This window comes from Leishmania mexicana, chromosome 25 (genome assembly GCF_000234665.1).
Source record: "Leishmania mexicana MHOM/GT/2001/U1103 complete genome, chromosome 25".
In the NCBI taxonomy this organism is placed as follows: domain Eukaryota; phylum Euglenozoa; class Kinetoplastea; order Trypanosomatida; family Trypanosomatidae; genus Leishmania; species Leishmania mexicana.
In genome coordinates, this window is record NC_018329.1 from 606,660 (window position 1) to 628,262 (window position 21,603).

A 21,603-nucleotide genomic window follows, 5' to 3' on the forward strand; every position below is an offset into this window, starting at 1 on the left:
AGACACACACCCGAACTTCTGCGCACACGCACGGATGGCGTCGCACCGTGGGCTCTTGCTGCGAGAAGGAAAACGATGGCGCAGAGAGGGTCGCATACCGCCGCCAAAGCCGTGAAGCCTTTTTTTTCTTCGACCGGCGAACAAGCAAGTAAGAGCCTCGACAGCCACCAAAAAAACGCGCGCCTCCTCCACATTCACATGGCGGACCGAATCGAGTAGACCACACACCCACTTCGCGGCGACACACACACACACACACACACACACACACAGAGGTGCCGGGGTGGGGGAGGGGCAGAAGGGTGCAGCAGCAGTGGTGATGGTGGTGGTCGTGGGAATGGGGTGAGGGAGGTGCCGAGCGACACAGCCCACACACACCCTTCTACATACATATACGTGAATACGCCAACGGTTGTGCATCCGTGCCTTTCCATTGCAGCATGCGTGCCGCTCGTTTTACCATCACAGAGCGCACAGGCACAGAAGCGACACAGACACACACACACACACACACACACAGTCCACGCACACGCGCTTACGCTTGGGGTACGCATGCCAAGAGAGAGGGACGCAGTCAACCAAGGCGAAGACCTTCGAACAATGGTGACGCACGATACACCCGCATAGATACACGCGCGAGGGACGTGGGCTCTAAATATTCCGGAAGAAGGGATGCTGCATGGCCTCCTCTGCTGTGATGCGCTTGAATGGGTGGTAGCAAAGCATGCGCCGCGTCAGGTCCAGCAGGTCCGGCAGCGGGGCGAGAATATCATCCAGGGTCGGCATGCGTGTCACGTAGTCGATGTCCCCCGGAAGTGTCTCCTCGAGGGGCTCTAGTCCATCATCCTCTGTCTTTCCGCTTGCCGCCGACGCGAAGCGCTGCTGCTTCTCCTGCTCATGTACCATGCTTTTCGATACAGGCCACTTGAGGTCAAAGTCACGGTTGTTCGGCTGGAGGGTGAAGTAGTGGCGGAAGGTGCGCATGTCGCTGGCGAAGACGCTGCGCAGGTTTGTCGCCGTCCCGCTTCGGATGCCGTCCTTGTCGTGAAAGGCGCCAATGACGTGCTGCATCATGGCCAGGTGCTCCATCGTGTGGTTCGGCATGAACAGACACTCGCCTGTGAGCAGCTCCGGGATCATGCATCCCAGGGAGAAGATGTCCGCCGAGGTGTTCCAGCCAAAGCCCAGCAGCACCTCAGGGCTGCGATAGTGGGAGGTCTGGATCGGGTTGTAGCTGACCGGGACGTGCGCGTAGCCTGGGATGAGACTGTGGTCGCGGAAGGTGGAGAGAAACTGCGCTGCGCCGAGGTCGACGACACGCACGCTGTTCATCACCGGCATCGGCACCCTCACATAGTGCGCCAGTGTCAAGTCGCCCTTTTGGGATGGGGTTACGTCGACGGGTACGGTGCTGAGACCCGCCGACGACATCGACGCCACCCCGTCGACCGCCGCACGCGACACTTCCATCGGACTAACTTTGAGCCCCTCCCCCTCCCCAGCTGCACCCGTGACGGCGGAGATGCTGGGGCTCGATGACGGTGGGGGCGAGGAGAGGGTGAAGGCCATCTGCTCATGGCGGTGTGCCCGTTGCTCGAGAGAGGAGCTGTGGAGCTTGCAGTCATCATTCGACCGCTTTTTGGTCTCGGTGGCGGAGGGCGTGCGTTTGGCAACGCTGTCGGTGTGGCGACGGAGGTAGTGGGTGTAATAGATGCCGACATCGACGGAGAGCACCTTGGAGGACTCGAAGAGAACATTTTCTGGCTTCAGGTCTGTGTGCACGACACCGCGGCAATGGATAAACTTCAGGAAGGTCAGCACCTGATACAGCACTGCCTTGAGGAGCGGGAGAGGGAGGCCCCGGTAGTACACACGCCGCCGCTGCTGCCGCTGCGGTTGTTCCTGTGGGAACGGCGGCAATGGCTGCTGTGCGTCCCCGCTGGCACCCATGTCCACGGTAGCTGCCGTTGCAGAGAGCTGTTGTGGCATCGTGGAGAAGGCGCTGTCGCTGCAGGTGTTCTTCCCCGACTGCGCCTCCGTGCGCAGCCGCTTGTGCCGAGACGCGCGGGTCACCTCCTTGCTCTTCTGCCGGATGGTGTTCAGCACGTTCAGAAGTGTCGGCCCCATCACAGGAAAGACAATGGCCGGGTGCACCGGATGCGCAACGTACCCCATGGGCACAAGGAAGCGGCCTTGATCAGCAAAGTACTGCTGTTTGATGCCGCACGTGGAGGCGGTGAACATGACAACGGAGCGGACGGAGATGTACGGCGATGAGGTTGTCGTGCCCTGACGGTGCCCAGCCGCCGCCCCCGCTACGACTTCCTCCGGCGTTACCGAGGGTGGGTCCACGCAGATGGAGTTGAGGATGGTGAACTCGTCCCAGCACGCCTCGATGTACTCCTCCTTGTCCCGGAACACCTTCAGCGCCACCCGCGCCGGGACATCGCCGGAGATTTGAGTGGCCAGCGCCGGCGAGGACGGCGGTGCGATGCCGAGCACCACCTTCGAGAAGGTCCCTTTGCCGAGCGTGCGCTCGTACAGGTAAGTGTCGTAGAGCACAAACTGCTTCTCACGTTGCGGGGGGCCACTGACGCTGCCTGTCGGTGAGGAGATCCGCGACACCGCCGAGGCGACCTCAACCACGCGCATGAACGGCGTCGCGTCGCGGCGGAACTTCTCCGCGTAGGCCTCCGTGAATATCGGGTACTTCTTCGTCACATCCTCGGCGTAGTTGCGCGGGTCTTTTTCGTTCGTCTCGTCCTCCACGTCCTCGTCGCTGTAGGAGGACGAGGCCGACGACGAGGACGGCGCCGCATGTGGCAGGGGCACATGTCGGGTGGGCAAGTTGCTGCGGCTGCTCGCACGTGATCGGCATGTGCAGGAGGAGCTTTGCGTGAGCGCCACGGAATGTGTCGAGGTGTTCTTTGCCGGGTCACCGGCACGGTCGCACAGCCGGTGTGCCTGGCCTTCGTCATCATTGCCGCCGCCCTGCGACACCGGTGTCGCGTAGTAGGAACTGTGGTCTGCCACTGCCGTGCTGCTGAGGGTGGGGTCTAGGTAGAGCGTCTGCATCATCGCAGTAGTGGTGGTGTTGCCTTCAGCACCGCTGCCGTGACCGTCACAGGGGCTGTGATGGTGCAGCAGCTGCTGCTGCTGCTGCGCGTGCGGATTGTCTTCATCACTGCCTGTACTGGAGCCGCGGTTGCGCTTGAGGGGACTCGTCAAATTCTTCTGGAGCATTGCGGAGAGGGGGATGGAAACAAGGCAGGTGGTTGTGGCTGATGGACCGCCTCGCGACGTATCGGCTGCTGCGGATTGCAGACGTGGTCCACGTGCGCGGACGTATACGCATACACGCACGGTGACACACACACACACACTGACCCACACGAGTGTGTCCCTCCTCTTGGTTTCCGGGTCTTACACGTCCCTCCACCCTTTTCCACTTGATACGTGTGTGTGTGCGTGTGTGTCGGTGCGTGTATGCGTGAATGTGTGCTGAACGGTTGGCGATTCTTGAGCGGACACCTCACCACCACCGGGAGCACCAGCAGCAGCACCACGTGAGCAACACGAAGTGAAAAGGGGGTCGGTGGGGGTGTGTGAGATGGAGGGAGGGGGGGGAGAGGTCACACAAAGCACTGGGTGGTGCTGGTCGTGGTGGGTAGGTCGATGATAAACTGTGTATACGCGTGTGTATGAGGGACTACGGGGAGAGGAGGTGGGGTGGGGTGGGGGAGGCTATCGACACACACAAACAAGCACCGGCATCAACAGAAAACAGCAACAGCACACAAGCGTAATCTCCCTTTCGTCGCGTCGCTCTCTGCCGCCGGCAGCGATGGCAAGCACTGCGCGGGTTCCGCACAACGTCTCCCCCGTTTTCCTTCCTGCTCTTCACTGCGGTCTTCTCCTTCCCCTTTCGCTCTCCTGCCGCTTCTTGCGTGACTGCTGCTGCTGCTGCAGGGATGGTGTAGATGCGCTTGAGCGTGTATGCGTGTGTGCACGGAAGTGGCGGACAGAAAACGGTTGGCTGCGATGAGCGGTGGGAGAGAGAGAGAGAGAGAGACAAGAAAGGGGTGAGAAAGAGAGGGAGGTGGTGGTGGGTGAACACATGCACGTGTGTGTATGGGTACAGATCACGGCCACTATGAGAGTGGTCAGTGGGGAGGACAGACGTCGATGCGGGAACGCGCGATCGCACACAGATAACAGAGAGAAGGAGCGGAAGGGAGGGGAGGGAGGGGCGATAACAAGAGGATTGTCGAGCGTGAGGGCCTGGATGGAGGCACGTAGGAGAGTGGGAGTGTGATAAGAAAAGCAAAATGAGAATAAACACAACACAGACACCAGAGGAGGAGGAGGAGAGTTCCGGACGGGGGGGGGCGGGAGAGGCGGGGAGGGGGACGAGGTTGCTTGTGCGTCCTTATGTATGTGGTGTGGACGTGATTTAGCTGCAGCTGCCGTGGCGCTGTTGTGCCGGCATGTGTATTGGACAGGCCAGAGAGCAAGGAGACGAGGGAAAGAGAGTTGAGTCGCCAGAGGACGGATTGGGGGCAGGGGAGGAGTTGCGGTTGAGATCCCACTGCACAGGCGCACCCGGAGACACACCTACGCGCACCATGACATGCTTGCAGGTCGCATCGCCATACACGCACATGTGAGTGCGAGGATGGCGGCAAGAAATCAGGCAGACGTTGAAGCCGAGACGTGCGCGTATATAAGTGCGAGTGTGCTTGTCCGTATGAGGGAGGTCATGCGCGCGCGCACGCACGCACACGCGTATAGTTCACCTGATCCAACACCTCACACTGAAGCACGTTCCCCCCACAGCAGCTCCATGAGCGACGGTCATCTTCGAATCCTCCCCATTTCCAAGGATAGTTACGCGCCCTCCTGTGGTGATGGGAGGGGGGGGTGAGCGGGGGAGAGTTCAACCTGCTGTTGAGCTCGAGAAGTGACCATGTAAATAGAGACTGCCTCACCCCCCACCTCCTCCGGAACACACACACACACACACCGGGACCACACACTCGGCATACACCACCACCATCGCAATGGAAGAGTAACTCCGTCAGCAAACACGCAGCGACACGGACGCACACGCACGGCCAGCTCCCCCGCTTCATCTGCGCACAGTGCCAAGCACCACTTCCAGGAGACGCATACACACATGGGCTCCCTCGTGCGCGCGACACACGTGCACAACAACGTTGCTCTGCTCATTCAGCTGCACTGTTGCGCATTCCTGTTGGTGGCGTCGTCGCGTCGACTTCGGCTGTTCTCGATGGCGAGGAGGACGAGGACGACGGGGAGGGTGGGGGGATGCCTGCAGTGACGTCAGCGGTGAAGCCAGGTGGGGAAGCGGCTGCTGTGCCAGAAGCAGAGGACCGCGATAGCCGGTCGTATGCCGGAGCGGCGAAAGCGGAGTGCTCTGCTTCTTGTGAGTGCCGTAGCAGCGCAGACGCGCTCCTCGCTGCCGGCGAAGTACACGTTTCCGTATCCTTGGCATCATTGGCGTTCATCAGCATTTCGGTGCCGTTGCATGTGTCAGCGGCACCCGAAAAGTCGACATTGTTCGAGCGCAGCTGCCGCGCCGGAGACACGAGGTCGACCTGCGTCTTGGTGCCAGCTACGCACAGAGGGTCCGAGTCTTCGCGCACCGCTAACTCTGCCATGGATTCAACACTGCCCATCCCGTCAGCGCCGCTCAGCGGATGCGGACCATCGTGCGACCCCTGCAAGGGTGAGGTCGTCTCACTGATATCGAGGGTGAATGCCGCCTCCGCCGCATGGCTCTCGAACGCCACTGCGGGGAGGTGCAGAGGACTGCCCAGCTCCTCGGCATTGTCGCACGGCTGCTGCGCGGGTGAGCGGACCGAGGACAAGGTTCCTTTGGCGCTGAAGGCGGTCACAACCGCGGGCCGCGCAAGGCTGTCCATCTTGCGCGACGTTGCCGAGGCCACATCGGTCACCCAGGAGCCACCGGCACTGTTAGGTGCCGCAGCCCCTCCGTTGCCCATGGTCACAGTTTCTTCCGTTAGGGGTGACGGCGCTGCCGCTGGCATCAGTGGCGTGCCCCAGGAGGGGGTGTGCAGAGGGGCTGCCGCGCTGCTACCGACGCCTGCGACGCTGGTGGCCGACTTGGGCGTGGCAAAGGAGCTGTTGGCTGTGCAGTAGCCGGCCCTAGACGTGCCGGCTTCCGCCATCTTGACGGTGGGGCGGTACACGTATTGCAGTCCATGGGGGTCCGACACGTTGCCGAGTCTCGCTCTCTGGAGCTCCGTTTCGAAGATTTCCAGCTGGCGGAAGAATTTGCGAGCGGCATCATGCGAGCGCGTCGCTGCAGCCGCCGCGGTGGAGGTGGCGCTCACGGTCGCGACAGGAGCAGCAGCGGGTGCGGCGTTCCGCACCGCCACCCCAGCACCCTTCCCCGCGACAGTCGGCGTAGCGGCGTGGTCATCGACCATAATGACGCGGGTTAGAGCAGGCGCGGTGTACGGCATCACCTGGCTGACTGTCGCACCACCGGCCGGGCCGAGAGGGGCAAGCTGGTGCACCAATTCCGCCGTCCGGGTGCCGTAGCGTTCCACCAGCGTCATCACACTTCTATGCACTGCAGCCGGCAGATACCCCTGCAGGGCTCGCCGGCGTCCGCACCGTTCCGCGCCGCTGCGCACGCCTGCGTCGTCGCCGGGTCGCTGTCGCCCACACTGCTGCCGGTTTGAGGGCAACACGCGTGGTGCAGTTCTGGGCGCCGCCGACGGCGTCTTGTGACTCCGCAAGGCGCGGATGAGAGACGGAAGTGTCATACCAGTGCACATGAGCGGCTGCGCACCGTCCGTGCCCCGCATCTCGTCAGCGCCGTCGTCTTTTTCAGAGGTGCTGTGCAAGTAGCAGATGGAGGCCGCACTGAGAGAGATGCGCTGGCAGTCCACCAGCCCAGGACGCAGTGCGAGCGCCGTGAACTGCACCTCGTACTCCTCGCTCGGCATCAGCAAGAATGTGTGTACTGTCTTTCCTACAAATAGCACCGGCACATCGGATCCGCTCGCCGTCATCGCTGCCGGAGGAGACGGGGGTGGTGGTGTTATGGCAGGGCTGGCGGTCTGGTCGCCCCTCGCTCCCTCTCTGTGAGCGTGCTTCAGGGAGGAGAGAGAATGGTGCGGCACAGATGGCGGCAGCGCCTCAGCAGTCACGAGCAGCGGCACCGGTGCCAATGACAGGCAGCGCAGCGTCACCGGTACTGGGGCAGCAATAGTCTTGTCCAATCGATGGCCCTTCGTGACTCGCACGACTGGTGGTGCCTGAACGTGCGACACCAAGGCGCCATGCCAGCGCTTGAGACTGGTGTAGCGCACCAGCATCGCCTCACAGAGCTCTTGCTGGGCTTGTTCCGCCGACACGCCAGCCGTGACGGCGCTGAGGGCGGGCTGCAGCGACGTCGCTGACTCCTGGTCAGACTGCCGCTTCTGCTGCTGCGCCACTGTCTGGTACACATGCTCGAGGGGGTCCACAAAGAGGAACACCTGGCCTTCTCGCTGGCGCAGATCACCACCAACACCACTGTGTTTCTCACGACTCTCAGCGCCGCCGTCCTCTTCGCGCACCCACGCCACGGCGATGGCGAGTGGGGTGTACTGCTCTATCGGACCCCCGCAGAGACGCCGCTCCTCGTCCTCCTCGTCGCATCGGCGCTGCTTCGCGGTCTTAATTGCCCCCTTCTGTTGCCCGGCCTTGTCGACGTAGAACGCCAAGCCGCCGCCGGCCTCGCCCGCGGACGGGCGTGCGCCGATGTGGCCCGGCCCAACACACGAGGTTTGCAGAAAGAAGAGATTGCGCTCCGACTGGGACACAGACGTACCGAGGTGCTCCTCCACGGCCTTTGCGCGTGCTGGAGACGGAAGCGCCTTCGCCAGCGCTATGCACGTCGTGTCGCTGTACGGGTATTGCGCCCCGGCGCTGGTGGCGGCGGCGTTGCCCAGCGACACGCGCCGCGCCGCCGTGTCTGCACCTTCTGCAGCGCGCGGTTGTCGCCTTACCAGCAGAGGCAGCGTCAGCGAGTCTCCGTGGGAGAGCAGGCAGTGCACGGCGCGGTCCGCAAACAGCTCCTCCGTGCCCTTGTGCTCCACACCCCAGCGCGGACTGTGCACGACCAATACGCGGGCAATGCGCACTGGCGCGTACGAGGGGCCTCTGGCGTGGGTGTGACACGACGATGCCGCGCTTCCGCTGCTGGATACTGGTATCGCTTGCACGGCATCCGAGGTGCTTGTCGGAGTGATGGAGGCAGGCTCGCCTCTTGTGGTGGTGATTGCGGTCACGGCAGTAGCAGCAACCGAGGCACGTGCTGCGGGTGGGCTAATGCTCTTTACCGTCAGCACCACGGCTGTTTGCAGTGACGCGTTGGCTGGCGGGAGCACTGTCGAGTGCATTGCCACGACCGGCTGGACTTCGCACCGGCGCAGCAGCCGGTGCAGGCATACCATGACCGCTGACCCGTCCGCGGCCTTGTGGGCCGCAACAGGTGCGGTGGGACTGTGTAACTGCTGGGGCAGTGGTGGCGTGGGCGACGCCGTCCTCGACGTCGGCGACGCAATCGTCGACGTTAGCGAGGACTCCGTCAGCGTGGTTGTATTCTCGGGGTCGAGCTCCAAGGCGCTCGCGAGCAAGCACGGCGGTACCTTCTCTGGCTCCGTCAGGGGTCCAGAAAGGTAGCCAAGCAGCAGGAAAAAGTAGTTGGGCGTGTTCTGCAGCGCCGCATCGCTTCGCCGATGTTGCGCACGTATGGTGACGGCGAAGGTGCGAGTCTCTTGCGCCTTCAGGTGCTCTGCCAGCACCAGCGGAGCCTCCCGCTCGAGATTTTGCAGCCGGCCGAATTCCTCGATGTACATGAGATGCGATGCCCCGGGGCTGCGTTGCAGAACCACGTGCGCTGCATCCTGCTCTGCGCTGGTGTTGCGCACGACGAGGCTGGTGTAAAAGTACTCGCCGTCGTATAGGTGCTCCGGAATCGGGGGCTGGAAGGTGGCCGTGACACACGCCTTCGACGGCGTCACGCTCACGTGGATGTTTTCCGGGGCATCGAGGGAGGGCATCGGGTTCTCGATCGCGTACTCGTACAGACTCTCCGGATACCCAGAGCGGCTCTCCCGCGTGGCGAAGTAGTAGTACCCCTCTTGACCCAGCAAGGACCAGCATAGGCCGATGATGGCGTATTCGCCCTCCGACACAGGGTCGAAGGAGAGGGAGACGCGCCGACGCGCGCCGGCCTCGAGGCGCACCGTCTGCGTCATCGAGCTCTTCCACAGCTGCTCCGGTGACGCGTAGTCGAGGTAGAGCAGCGTCAAATCGGTCGCCTCAATCGAGCAACCGATGATGTTCTCCATGAGAAAGTTGAGCACCAGTGGCTCGGCCTTTGCGATCGTGTAGTGTCGCTGGGGCTGTGGAGCGCTCCCTGATGCAACCCCTGCCATGGGAAACACGTGGTCGTCCTGGCGTGCACCTGCTTGCTGCGACGCCGCCGGCGACGAGGCCCCGCCGCGTTCGTCGGCTGCCGTGTTGTACCGGTAGCCGTTGTTGGCCGTGCCACAGCTCCCACCGTGGCCACCCTGGCTGCGCCGGCCGTGAGCAGCGCCGCCGCAGCCATATTTGCCGCCTCCCTGAAAGACCAGGAAGCGGTAGAACGGGTGCGCCCTTAGCACCGTCTCCGTGTAGGTCTTCTTTAGATGCTTCTCCATGCTATGCCACTCCGTCTCTGCTGCTGCCTCGCTCATCTTGCGCGCCGCGTCGTCGGTCAGCGTGTCGGTGCTGTAGTAGTTGCGGTCGACGCAAAAGGATCCGCGCAGTATGCGAGGCATCGGCATGTGCGGGCACAGAGCGTAGCCCATACTGGAGAGCATGCGCTTCTGCTGTGCCCAGAAGCCCTCGAACGCCTGCTGCGCGGTAGCAGGGTGACGATACAACGGTGTCCCTTGCGCGACGGCGACGCTTGTCATGGCGATTCCGCGCACGTCCTGGCCCAGCTGCATGTAGAGCTGGCCGGCGGTCAGGTAGAGGTGCTCGGCGAGTGTCTCCCACGTCTCTTGCGGGTCAATCGCGCGGAGCAGCTCCAGCACACGCAGATAGCACCGCAGCGCCTGCTCCAGTGAGTTGTCGGCGCGGTAGAGGGCGCCTGCCTGCTGCAGCCGCTGCGCGAACCGGCGCAGGTTCATGTACACAGGGTAATCTCTCGGGATCGCTGGCGGCATCTCTAACCCAGCTGGAAAAGGCGCGTTCGTGAAGGCCGCGATGCCGGCCAACATGTCGTTCACGACGCCACTCAGCAGATTTTGCCGCTGCAGGATGCCGCTCCGCTGCAGGTGCGTCAGGATCGCATGGCACCGGTCCAACATGGGCGGGGTACGGACTCGGCTGCTCTCGTAGAGCAGAAAGGCAACGCGCACCGCGTGCATTGGCGTCCCAGCCGCCAAGTAGTCGTTCCATGCCACTTCCCAACGGTTTGTCTGCGAGCTCACCCGCTGCGTCGCGGACGTCAGGCCGGTGTACCACGGTGTCAGGCTCTGGGGCGCCAGCTTGCCTTGCAGGAGCTGCGCCACGCCAATGCCCTCTTGGCAAGCCGCGATGAGGGCCCGGTTGTACGGCCGCAACGCCAGCGTCTCGAGCAGCTCCTCGATGCACATGCGGTAGTACGAGATAGCGCCTTTCAGGTCGTGTAGCGCCAGCGAGAGATCACCGCAGTGCCGCATCTGCATCTCCAGCGAGTGCGCTACATACCTTGGGGATGCAGACGAGTCGAAGCCGCTCGGCATGTTGACCACGTCGGCAGTGCGGGGCCGGCCCTCGTCCTTGCCCTTGAACCACGCCGCCATCTTACTCAGCGTCGTCGTGCGGCGATCCTGCACGGACATGTCGAGCATGCGCAGCCGCCGCTCCACGAACTTGAAGAGGGACTGGGAGAGGTAGTAGGCCATGACGTTGTGCACGTCCGTCACGTCCTCGGGACTCATGTAGCACCCGGTGATGATGGCGGTGTTCGAGTTTGGCCAGGTGCCGCAGGTTCTGTGCACGACGCGGAACGAAAGTGCCGGGGGGCGGTCAGCAGCGGCACCTGGGGAGAGGGCGGTAGTGGACGATACCGCTGCTGCTGCTGCTGCCTGCGCCGCTGCTTGATGGAGTGCTTGCGCAGACGGCACGTCCATCACCATCGGCGAGGCCGCGATCCACATGGACGGATCGAGGTTCTTCACGGTGCGCGGGTCGACGACGGAGTTCACCTTGATGAGGGCGCAGTAATTCGCCCCATAGAGCTGCTGCACAGATGCCAGAACGTGTCGCGCAGTGCTCAGTGACGGAGTCAGCGGTGACGTGTTGTCGTGCAGGATTAGGTAGTACTGGTGCAGCTCTGTGTCCATGCCTGGGAGGCTGGCGCGCAACTCTTGAATGCGCCTTGCCTGGGCACGGAAGACCTGAAGGATCCCCTCGACGCTCCCGGCCTCGGTCGTGGCAACGGCGAAGAGAGCCCCGATGGGGTAGTCGATGGTGTCGAAGGGGCTGCACCGCACGAGGCTGTGGAGGTCGCGGATGAAGGCGCGGTGCCACGTGGGGCAGGCGCGCTCCAGTAGCGTCGACACCGCTGCTGGCCCGCCACTCACCTCTGACGGTGCGAGGGACGATGACGACTCTGTGGATGGCTGGGCCGCCCGAACTGGCCGCGGCAGCGATCCGTCGTGGCGGCTGCGATTCTTCTCAACAATGTCCCGCAGCGCGGCATCCAGTTGCTCCCCGTAGGCAAGGTCAAACGCCGCGGTGTTCCGAAGAAGGTGTCGAGTGTGCCGTGCCACCTGGGACAGCGAAACGTCACGCACACAGTCGGTGCGCATCAGTCGAACACCAAACTTGTTGCACGCCACCGGTTCACTGCGGTCCCCGATGCGGGCGTAGAGCGGCCCACCCGCGTACACGCTGTGCAGGCGTAGCAGGTGAATGAGGTCCATACCATTACGAGCGCAAATGGCATCCGCCGCGGCGCTGCTCTCCACAACGACGACGGGGCGTGCATACCGCTGCTCCACCCAGTCTTCTAGGCTCATGATGGCGATGTGTAGATCGGGGGACCGGCTATGCAGGTGATAACGCACACACACACACACACACGTGCTAGCAAGAAAACCTAACGCGCAGACGCAAGTAACAATCCGGCACGCGGAGGACCACGCGAATACCGACACAGGGAGACGACGGTATACGTGATGGGGGGTGGCTGTGACTGTGGCTGTCGTGGCAAGAGGTGGTGAAGCGAGAGCGAGTGTTCGAGGTGGGCGTGTGTGGGTGTACGCGTGCGCGGCGATAGGGAGAGGTTGTTGCCGAATTAGAGAAAGGCGACGGCCGCAGGAGAAACCCACACGCGACCGCCAAGCGAAGAGAGCACCAACAAGAGAGATCGAGGCAGAAAGATGGCGGGTCACTGCCTCGGAAGAGAAGGGGGGGCAGGCGAAAGAATGTGCGGAGTGTTTTGTGCGTTATCGTCCGGCATCTGCGGGGTGCGCACAAGAAAAATAAATAAATCGACGACGACGACGACGCGGACGCGGACGCCGGTGAGCTCCACTATCGCCGCATGCGTGTTTTTGGTTGTGTGTTGAGCACGAGAGGGCGAAAACGTCAGCGCGTTGGAGAGACAGAGAGATGTGAGAAGTGAGTTAGGACCATGTGGAGGTGGAGGTGGTGGTGGGGGGATTCTAGCGCCCTGCGCGCACCCGCACACCCACGCGTAGACACATCAGCGAGAGAGAGAACGCTGCAACAGACACTGGAGTCGAGCAATTCCCGCCCCTCACTGTCTCACCGGTCCCAACGCTGTCACCATGCAGCGCACAACGTCACAGAGCACCGATTGGCCCAAACATTGGAGAGCGCGGGGGTAGCGCAGAAGAAAACGCGTATGCGCTCCTTGAGCTCGCCCACGTGTCCGCACACACACACGCACACACGCTAAGTCAGTGTCCGTCGTGCTTGCTCAGTTTCCTTGAACTTGTTCGTCGAAAAATGCAAATTGCCTTCAGAGTGCGCGCTCGCGCTTGTACTGTGCAGTTCTTATACCCATCTGCTTCACTCGGCGAGATCGCTCCGGCCTCTTGATAATCACTACCATGTGTTCTCCGCGCCCGCACCCTAACCAACAAATGCCATCAGCCGCAGACAACGGCCAGCCGCACTGCGAGAAAGCCTGCGGCAACGAGAAAGCGGGGAAGCCAGCGAGTGCAGGAGTTACATACATGGATGCGCGACCGCACAGACGCATGGGGAGAGGAAGAGAAGGAGCAGGGGGGGGGCGGAGCCAGAGGAGGCGCCAGAGGATGCGGGCACCTCTCCATCTCCCCACCCCCGGGAGGGGGGTAGTGAAGATACACACACACACACACACACACACCAAAATACTGATATAAAAAAGATGCGTCATTACAAAGACGAGGTAGCCCACACACCGCAGCGACATCGCACGCACACACGCACGCTCGTGTCAGTAGGCGTGCAAACTGGAAAATGATCCTCAACCGAGCACACACACACACACACACACACACACGCACACACGCACACACGCACGCACACCCGGGCAAACACAAGAAAGGAGAGACAAGGGAAGAGAGAGGGAGAGACAGCTGAAAGGCGAGATCTGGTCGAAACAACGCAAAGAAAAATAGAAAATGATGATAAAGGTGCAGAGGACGGCACAAGGGAGATGAGCGATGGAGAAGGCAGTGATGCGTGTGTGTGTGTCCGTGAGCATCTGGGTGTGCTCGACGAAGTGAGAGAGGGAGAGACATGCATGTAGTGGGGTGAGAGGGGATAGGATGGGAGGAGGGGTGAGAGGCGAATGGAAAGGAAAAGGGAACTAGCCACGACGACAATCCTCCTCCTCCTCCTCGACAACGACAACGACAACAGCCATCAAAACACGGATGACCACCACGATAGAAAGAAGGCGGCAAACGTGAGAGAAGGAAACCACTACAAAGATATATACATATATGTATATATGTATCAGGAGCAGTGCAGAGAGGCACACGGTATGTGGGACACACCCACACCCACACCCACACCCACACCCACACCCACACCCACACATGCGAGGGGAGGGAGGGAGGCACGCAGTTGTACATTGCATTCGACTTCACGGAAGAGAGAAGAGCAGGCGAAAAAGAAAAAAAGTTACAGAGAGGGGGGGGGGGGGAGACACAGACACGTCCAAGTGACACGGAATGGGGGGGGAGGTGTGGGCACTGATGGAGGAGGAGGTGGGGGAGGCTTGTGGAGATTGAGGGGGGAGGGAAGAGACGGCGTACCCCGTGACGATGTGGGGTAATGCGTTCGGGTGGTATGAAACGAATTCCCTATTTCCTGCACCCTCCGTTGGTCCCCTCCTCCCCTCCCCTCCGTTTTTCCGTTGTGTGGTTGCGTGCACACGTTGTGCATCAATTTCGCGTGTGTGCGTGGCGGCGAAGACACTTACGTTTTGGCTGTCCTCAACGCGTCCATTCCTCCGCCCCTACAGCATGGACACAGCGCCACTCCCACTCCCCTCCTCCCAGCTTCCCATCCGGCCCAGCCATAGGCCTTTACACTGCGTGGTGCCAAGCAGCCGTAGACACGCGTTGCGGCAACGCGCCGACCCAGTCAGCTCAGCGCGGCCTCCGCCCCACACTCTGTGCCCACCCTCACCCGCCCCGCAAGGTTGCCTCACAGCCGCTCACCTTGTGCCCGGTCGTCATGTGATGAACCCCCTCGAGGTGCCTCAGACTCTCCCCACCAGTAGACAGCGAGGGCCGGGTGGGATGTATTCGAGTGACGCTGACACTCCACCTAATCGCATATGGTTGGCACAAACGTGTCCACTGTCGCAGTTCGCATCGATGCAGCGCCACTCCAGGGCCTGACACCGCCGACATCCGTAGCGGTGCATTACTCTGGCCTCCCCCTGTCATCAGAGCCGCACACACACACACACACACACGCACATATCTATATGAGAAATCAAGGAAGCACGTGTGGGTGGGCGGTGGGGCGGCATGTGAGAGGGAGAGCGAGAGAGGCGGTGGCGGGGAAGAGAACGAGGAGAGCACACGCGCTCTCTCTCGCTCGCTCTCCCTGCCCGTTGCCTTTTCGATGGCAGACACAGAGAGAGGGAACACCGGCGGATATACATAACATGCTCCTATCCACACAGAGAGTGGGAGGAGCGGGGAGAGGGGAAAAGACAGCACACACACACATGTATATATATGTATATGTAAGCGCATGGGGGGGGGGAGGGGAGGACGGACGGCGCCAGAGAAAAGCCACCCTGCAGGGGGCTGCACAAGGCGAAGGAGAGGGTATGCCCAGTTAGAACTAGACTCGTTGCGGGAGTGGCAGGGAGCCAGGGAAGGGGTTGCCGAAGAGGAGATCTGCACAACCGCAGGGCATACGGTACGTGAAAGTGACGGGACGGTTGCGGAAGGGTGTGTGTGCGTGAGGGAGACGGCAGTGGCAGTTTTGCGCCACGCGTGCGCGCGTCCTCTATGTGGCTCTCCCCCTTCTTCTCACGGCACGTGGTGTCGGGCCTGAGCATGCACGCACAGGCGTGCGCATCACCCCCGCTTTCTTTCACACGCATACACACCCTGCAACATCCCTACATATGTAGGCGATCCGGCTGCAATGGACTAGTGAACATAGGACGCTTGCTGCCAAAGGCGCTGCTCTTGTCCCGCAGCGTTGATGCGTCCATCACGTCGGAGACGTCCTCAAGGCGCAGCTCGCTGTTGCGAGATGCGATAGTCGACATCTGTGTTTCCAGCCGCTGCTGCCGCGACTTCTCCTCCATCCCCCTCTTCACCTCCAGCTGCCGCTTACAGAACCAGTCGAAGCACCAGTCATATGGACCGCGCATCGGATCGATGTCCTCCAGAGTCGGCAGGACCTGCGCTGCGACGGTGCTGGGGGTCTGGAACGGATGGCTGCGCCGACTGATCAAGGTAGACTCACTCACGACACTCAGCAGCCGCGAATCAGTCGGGGATGTGATATCGGTGGACACCATGGCGGGAACCGCGAGCGGGTTGGACGGTTTCGCGCCAGTGCGGTTTGTTGCACAGAAGTTGCCACTAGGCAAATCACGCGCGGGTAATGTCAGCCCCAGTCGCTTGCCTAGATCGCGGAACAGGCGCCGCAGGCTGTCGTAGTCCGGCTTCTGTGTGAAGGACAAGGTACGGCAGTATTGGCAGTAGGTGAGAAACTCCTTCGGCATCCCTTTGCACAGCTCCTCCAGCGGCGTGGCCATCTTGGTCTCCCCGATCTTGATGGTTTTGATCTGCTGGTCCTTCGCCTGGATCCCTTGCCAAGGCAGGCTGCCTCGCAGAAAGTAGATGAGGAGAAAGGCGATGGACTCGAGGTCGTCACGGCGGCTCTGCTCGAAACCGCGGTGGACATTGGTGCTGCAGTAGCGCGCCGTCCCGGTCAGCGGGCGGCCCTCCGCGAAAGGGATGTGGCTGTTCTTCTTCACCTCCCAGTAGAGCTTGGAAAGCCCGTAATCGATGATGTAGAGGATGTGCGCCTTGGACCGGCAGCCGAACACAAAGTTTTCTGGCTTGATGTCGCGGTGCACGAAGCCTTTTTCGTGAAAGTATTGAATCCGGTGCAGCAGCTGATCAGCAATCATGAGCACCGTCTTGAGAGAGAAGCGACGGTGACAGTAGTTGAAGACATCCTCCAGCGAGGGGCCGCACATCTCCATCACCATGATGTTGTAGTCGCCCTCGCTGTCGAAGTAGTAGATCTGCGGGATGCCGACAACGATGCTGGCCTCTGATGACCTGTGCTGCTGCTGCTGCTGCTGCGCGATGGCGCTGACGCTCTTTGGCAGGTTGGATGGGGTACTGTTGCTGCTGCCCTGCGCCGCGCCACCGTTCATAACGCTGTGGTTGCTGCTCTCCGCAAAGAATTGCTTTAGGTTCACTTCATTCTGCCCCACCGGGGGCTGATGCAGCACGCGGTACACCTTGCTTTCGTAGGACAGCTGCGGGTAGCGCGCTTTTTTGCGCTCCAGCTTCACCGCGACGATGCGTTGGCTCTTCTTGTCGTAGCCTTCGAAGATGTCACCGAAGGAGCCGTTGCCGAGGCGGTGGCTAAGAAGAAAGCGGCCTCCCCCAAACGGGACCTCCTTGCCGGTAAGCTGATACTTCTCGGATACAGTGGCCATCTTGTTCTTCGCGATTTGTCTGCTGCTGCGCCGCGTCCGAGCCGCTCTCGTCTGATTGGCCCTCGCACACGCACACGCACAGGGAGGGGGCGGGGTACACTGACAGGTACGCTGGGCACAGGAGCAGGCTATCTGTGTCTGTGTGCGTGTGTCTCCAAGAGTGAGGGAGTTGGACGGGTCAAGGATGGAGGAAGGGCGGTGGGGTGGGGAGGATTGAGTCAGCAGCGGAGGGAAAGGACCAGAAGCATGATGGCATGCGCGGCGGAACACGGAAGCGTGCACACACACACACACACACATGTGCGCACAAAACACCAATCGACGGGCAGCTGTGCGCGAAGAGAGGCAGAGAAAGAGGAGGGGGTGTTGAGCGGAGGTGGGCGGGTGAGGTGTGCGTGGAGCTGTTCGTGGGTGGGTGGGCAGGCAGACACACACAGCAGAGGTCCAATTATGACGTGTGCGATCTGCCGATGGAGGAAACGGAGGAGGGAGGAGAGAGAGAGGGCGGAAAGGTGCCGGAGGAGGAGAAGGCGGCTGATGCGTCTGCACAGCGGAGTTCTATACCCACAGGTGACCCCACTCCGTGACACACACAGACACACAGGCACCAGCTCTGCGTCTGATCCTGTCCATCTCTCCTTCCCTCTCCCTGTCACACGACGGCATCATAATGGCCATCGCTGTACTGTATGCGCGCAAAGTCCAGGCCATCTTCCTCCTCCACGCAGAGCGGAGCCGTGGTGGACTGCTGCGGTGGATGCGCAGGTTCTCGTATGAACGGGGTGGCTGCGTCAAGCGCACTGAGAGACTGCAGCTGCGCGTCGCTCAGCATTGCCGCTATCTCCTGTGTGTCGAGCTGATGACTCGCATGCTTCAGTGCGGCTTGCGGACCTCGCGTGTGCTTGAGGTGCGGAGAAGCGGCTGCTGCCACCACGGCTGACCAGACAGAGCTGTTCAGCGACTCGGCGAACTCCACGTGAGACGGCGGCGCTGATGGGGCGTGTGCGTATGGTGCGTCCATGGCACCTGGCGCACCCGCAGCGACAAAAGCATCCTCGACTACCGGTGCTGCGACGGCCCCGCTCCCCGTTGGATGTTCGTGAGGCACTGTTGCACCGGCGGCCACAGTGCCGTCGACCTGCGCGCACGGGTGCATGTTCGCAACCTGAATAGCGAGAGGGTGGTCAATCAGTGCAAACGGGTCCGTTGCCGTCCACTGACGCGTGAGAATCGAATGGATGAACCACGCGATCCCCACAACCGGCGGAGCCGTCTGAGACGCTGTCGAGGCAGCACTGGTGTCCATGGAAACAGGCCGCAGAGAGACGCGCTGCAAGGCGTCCTGAAAGGCACAGCTGAGAGACTCGCGGAGCGCGCGGTCCTCCTGCTGCTGCGACTGCTGCTCTCTTGCTGTCGGCCCCAGCCCCACCATGTTATCGTAAAAGCCGGTCAGGTCGATCACAAGGTCAAGGTAGGTGCTCCCCACGTTACGCGTCACCGTACCGCCAAGAACGCGCAGAAGCTCCTTCACCTGCGCCAAGGCGGCCGTCGCGTCTCCCAGATAGTTCCCACTGCGACCGTTGCGGCTTGCTCGACTTGAACGTAGCGGCCCGGTGCCACCGCCGGTTGCATTGGCATTCGCCAGGTCCACCGGGGGAACGTGGAGGTAGAACATGCGGTCTTGAAAGATAGGCACGTAGAACGGCCGCATCGCCTGCTCGCCAGCCGGCACGTACTCATCCGCCACCTCTTTACGGAGCTGTCGCAACGTGGCGGACCCGCCCCAACGTGGCAGACACCGCGTTCCCGTTTTTACGCCAGCCCGCGCCGCCTTTTCCTCCACCGCATCTCCATCGTCCTCCTCGGCGCCAAGGAGCTTGTCGCGACGAGGGACACCGGCAGCGGTGACCGGAGCGGCGGCCGCCACCGCCGCGTCCGCTACCTGCCGATCACCGTACACGGGGTGGGCATGAACGTGCGGCAAGACGGCTGGAAACGCCCCCAGCGCTATCGCGTCGTAGAGCCACTGCGGCGTCACAATCGGGATGCCCAGCGCCTTGCAGTACAAAATGTGCGGCGTGAGAACGGCGTGTGGGCTCACGACGAGGTGCGTCGGCTTCTTCGCAATCCGCCGCGTCCGTTCCGCGTGAGTGTATTTGTGTCGACCATACCAGCACGAACGACCTCCGCTGTCGTCGTCCTCGCCGCCGAGGACGACACAGGTAGCACCCAGCTGCTCCACAACGTCGCGCAGGAACGATGAGAGCGGCGCTGCCGCTGCATCGACGTCTGCGAGGCCATCGAGGAATACGAGCACGCACAGCCCAGCCACCGGCACTCCCGCTTTCTCGTCCTCTGAGGCCAGTGGACGGAGGAGAGTGAGGTCCGTGAAGGTCATGGAGAGGGGGAGCTCCGCGGCGGGAGTACACTCGAGATCCGATAGGACCTCAGCCCGACCTTGGCTTTGGACGCGACGGCGTCGTCGCGCACAAAGTTGGCGCGGCTGCTGCTGCTGCTGCTGCTCTGGCTTCAATGACTTACGCGCCTCTTCATGGACTGCAGCGTACCCCGCATCTTCTTGCTTTCTTCGTCTCTGGCGATTACTTTGCGGTTTGTCAGATGGCATTGCGTGGGTGCGATGCGCCGGCTCCTCCGCACCGCTGCTGCTGCTGCGGCTGCGAGGTTGCTTCGAAGTCCTTCGGGTAGGCGCCGCGGGGGCTGCTGAGGATGTCTGCGGCTGTGCGGCAGCGATGGCGGCCGTAAAGGGGGAGGCGGCAAGGGACTCGGTGTCAGCCACGCCCACATCACTTAACGCACGCGGGGACGGCGCTGGCGCTGCTCGTGGCAGCAGCTGATGTTGCGAGCTGCCTTCCGAGTTCAAGAAAGGGTCTCGGCTGCGCTTTGCCGTCGCGCTTCGGTCGCCGGCCACACTGTCCGCTAGAAACGACACCGTGTAAGCCGCCTTGGGAGTTGAGCCGGCTTGTTGGTGCCGTCGCCCCCGTCGCTGAGTCACGGCGGCCGTCGCCGTTGAGCGCAGCACCGCGTGGCGAATCGCTTCCTCCTCCTCCTCCTCCTCCTCCGTATCCGCCTTCCACCTCTCCACTGCGGCAGCAACGCGTTTGTTTCCGCCGCTGCTGCTGCTGCTGCTGGCCAGTGCCACGGCACTCACGCCTTGGCTTCCGCAGCCGCCGACTTCGTATCGAGAAGACGGGGTGAGCCGCGGCGTAGAGGCGGTGTCGGTGCTCGGCTGCTGGGTAAAATCCTCGTCCAGTTCGAACGCTGTCGTGCTATCCTGGTGCGCGCCTCCCCTCGCACGGGCTGCACCCCTTCTTTGCTGGCTGCCTGCACCGTTACTTTGGAGTTGTCCAGACGCGTAGCGTACGGCATTCGCTTGGCTGTTCAGAGCGTCAACGAGATGATGATGCGGCTTCGTGGCGCCGCTGTTGGTGGGGGTGCTGAGCGCGACGTGGGGAGCTGAGAGAGCGGAGGGGGAAGCAGCGGTGATGGCGGTCGAGCCCTCTTCGCTCGCCGTTACCACCCTTGCAAGAGTTGCGAGCCCGCCCTGCTGTTGCTGCTGGCGGTCTGCCTTGCCGCCATCCTCATCGTCGTCAAGGTGAGGTATGCGGTGAAGCAGGGGAGGGGTTGTAGGGTCTTCGGCTGGTGCGCTCGTTTGGGCTCCGCACTTCGGCGGGCTACGCGTTGCACACGAGGGGGCGGCAGCTGCACCTCGTCCAGCTGACCTACGAGCACCTCCCGGCGAGGTGGCCGAGGTATGAGATGAAGGGACAGCAGAGGAGGAGGTTCCTGCAGACTTGTGTGCTGGGGTGGTGCACGTGGCTGCCGTCGCGCTGACAACGTAGGGGGCTATGCTCACGCGTTGATCGGCAGCGACGCATGCGGCAAGGTAGTCTGGACGAACCACCGTCTTGAACTTCACGTGTGCAGCCTCTAGGAGGGATGGACTGCCGCGGTGGAAGACGACCAAATCCGCGGCGGCCTCACTTAGGGCAAGCGTGGCACCCAGCTGCTGCACATGCAAACGCGCGGTGCGCAGCACATCCCTTGCAGAGGCTCGGCTACCGTCTCCGTTGCGCTTCATGGTGTAGTCGGTGTTAATGCTGCCATCATTCCTCCGTCCTCCGTCCTTGTCGCCGGGGCCGTAGCGGATGTGCAGGAAGACGCGCACCCCAGAGAGAGGGCGAGAGGAGCAGGAGGGGACAGCAGACGACATGGACAACAACGCTGCAGGAGAGGGTAAGCAGGAGGCGACGGGACTGGCCTCTCTAGTACTTTCACGAATGGTTCGCAACGAAGGTGGACAGAGGCAGGTGTGGGTACGGGTGTGGTCTGCTTAAGAG

At 62.1% G+C, this 21,603-nt stretch overlaps 4 protein-coding genes across 4 annotated transcripts; all 4 read right to left on the minus strand.

Annotated features, from left to right (window-relative positions):
- Positions 1-651: 651 nt before the first annotated feature.
- LMXM_25_1560 (putative protein kinase) lies at positions 652-3,078 on the minus strand (the record flags this gene model as incomplete). The annotated part of the gene is made up of 1 exon (XM_003876163.1): positions 652-3,078. One exon carries the CDS (start codon positions 3,076-3,078, stop codon positions 652-654), a length of 2,427 nt encoding a protein of 808 aa, XP_003876212.1.
- Positions 3,079-5,225: 2,147 nt separating this feature from the next.
- LMXM_25_1570 (conserved hypothetical protein) lies at positions 5,226-12,095 on the minus strand (the record flags this gene model as incomplete). Its single annotated transcript, XM_003876164.1, has 1 exon — positions 5,226-12,095. One exon carries the CDS (start codon positions 12,093-12,095, stop codon positions 5,226-5,228), a length of 6,870 nt encoding a protein of 2,289 aa, XP_003876213.1.
- A 3,584-nt stretch (positions 12,096-15,679) lies between these two features.
- Positions 15,680-17,245, minus strand: LMXM_25_1580 (putative casein kinase I; the record flags this gene model as incomplete). Its single annotated transcript, XM_003876165.1, has 1 exon — positions 15,680-17,245. One exon carries the CDS (start codon positions 17,243-17,245, stop codon positions 15,680-15,682), a length of 1,566 nt encoding a protein of 521 aa, XP_003876214.1.
- Positions 17,246-17,897: 652 nt separating this feature from the next.
- On the minus strand, positions 17,898-21,344 carry LMXM_25_1590 (conserved hypothetical protein; the record flags this gene model as incomplete). Its single annotated transcript, XM_003876166.1, has 1 exon — positions 17,898-21,344. One exon carries the CDS (start codon positions 21,342-21,344, stop codon positions 17,898-17,900), a length of 3,447 nt encoding a protein of 1,148 aa, XP_003876215.1.
- Positions 21,345-21,603: the final 259 nt, after the last annotated feature.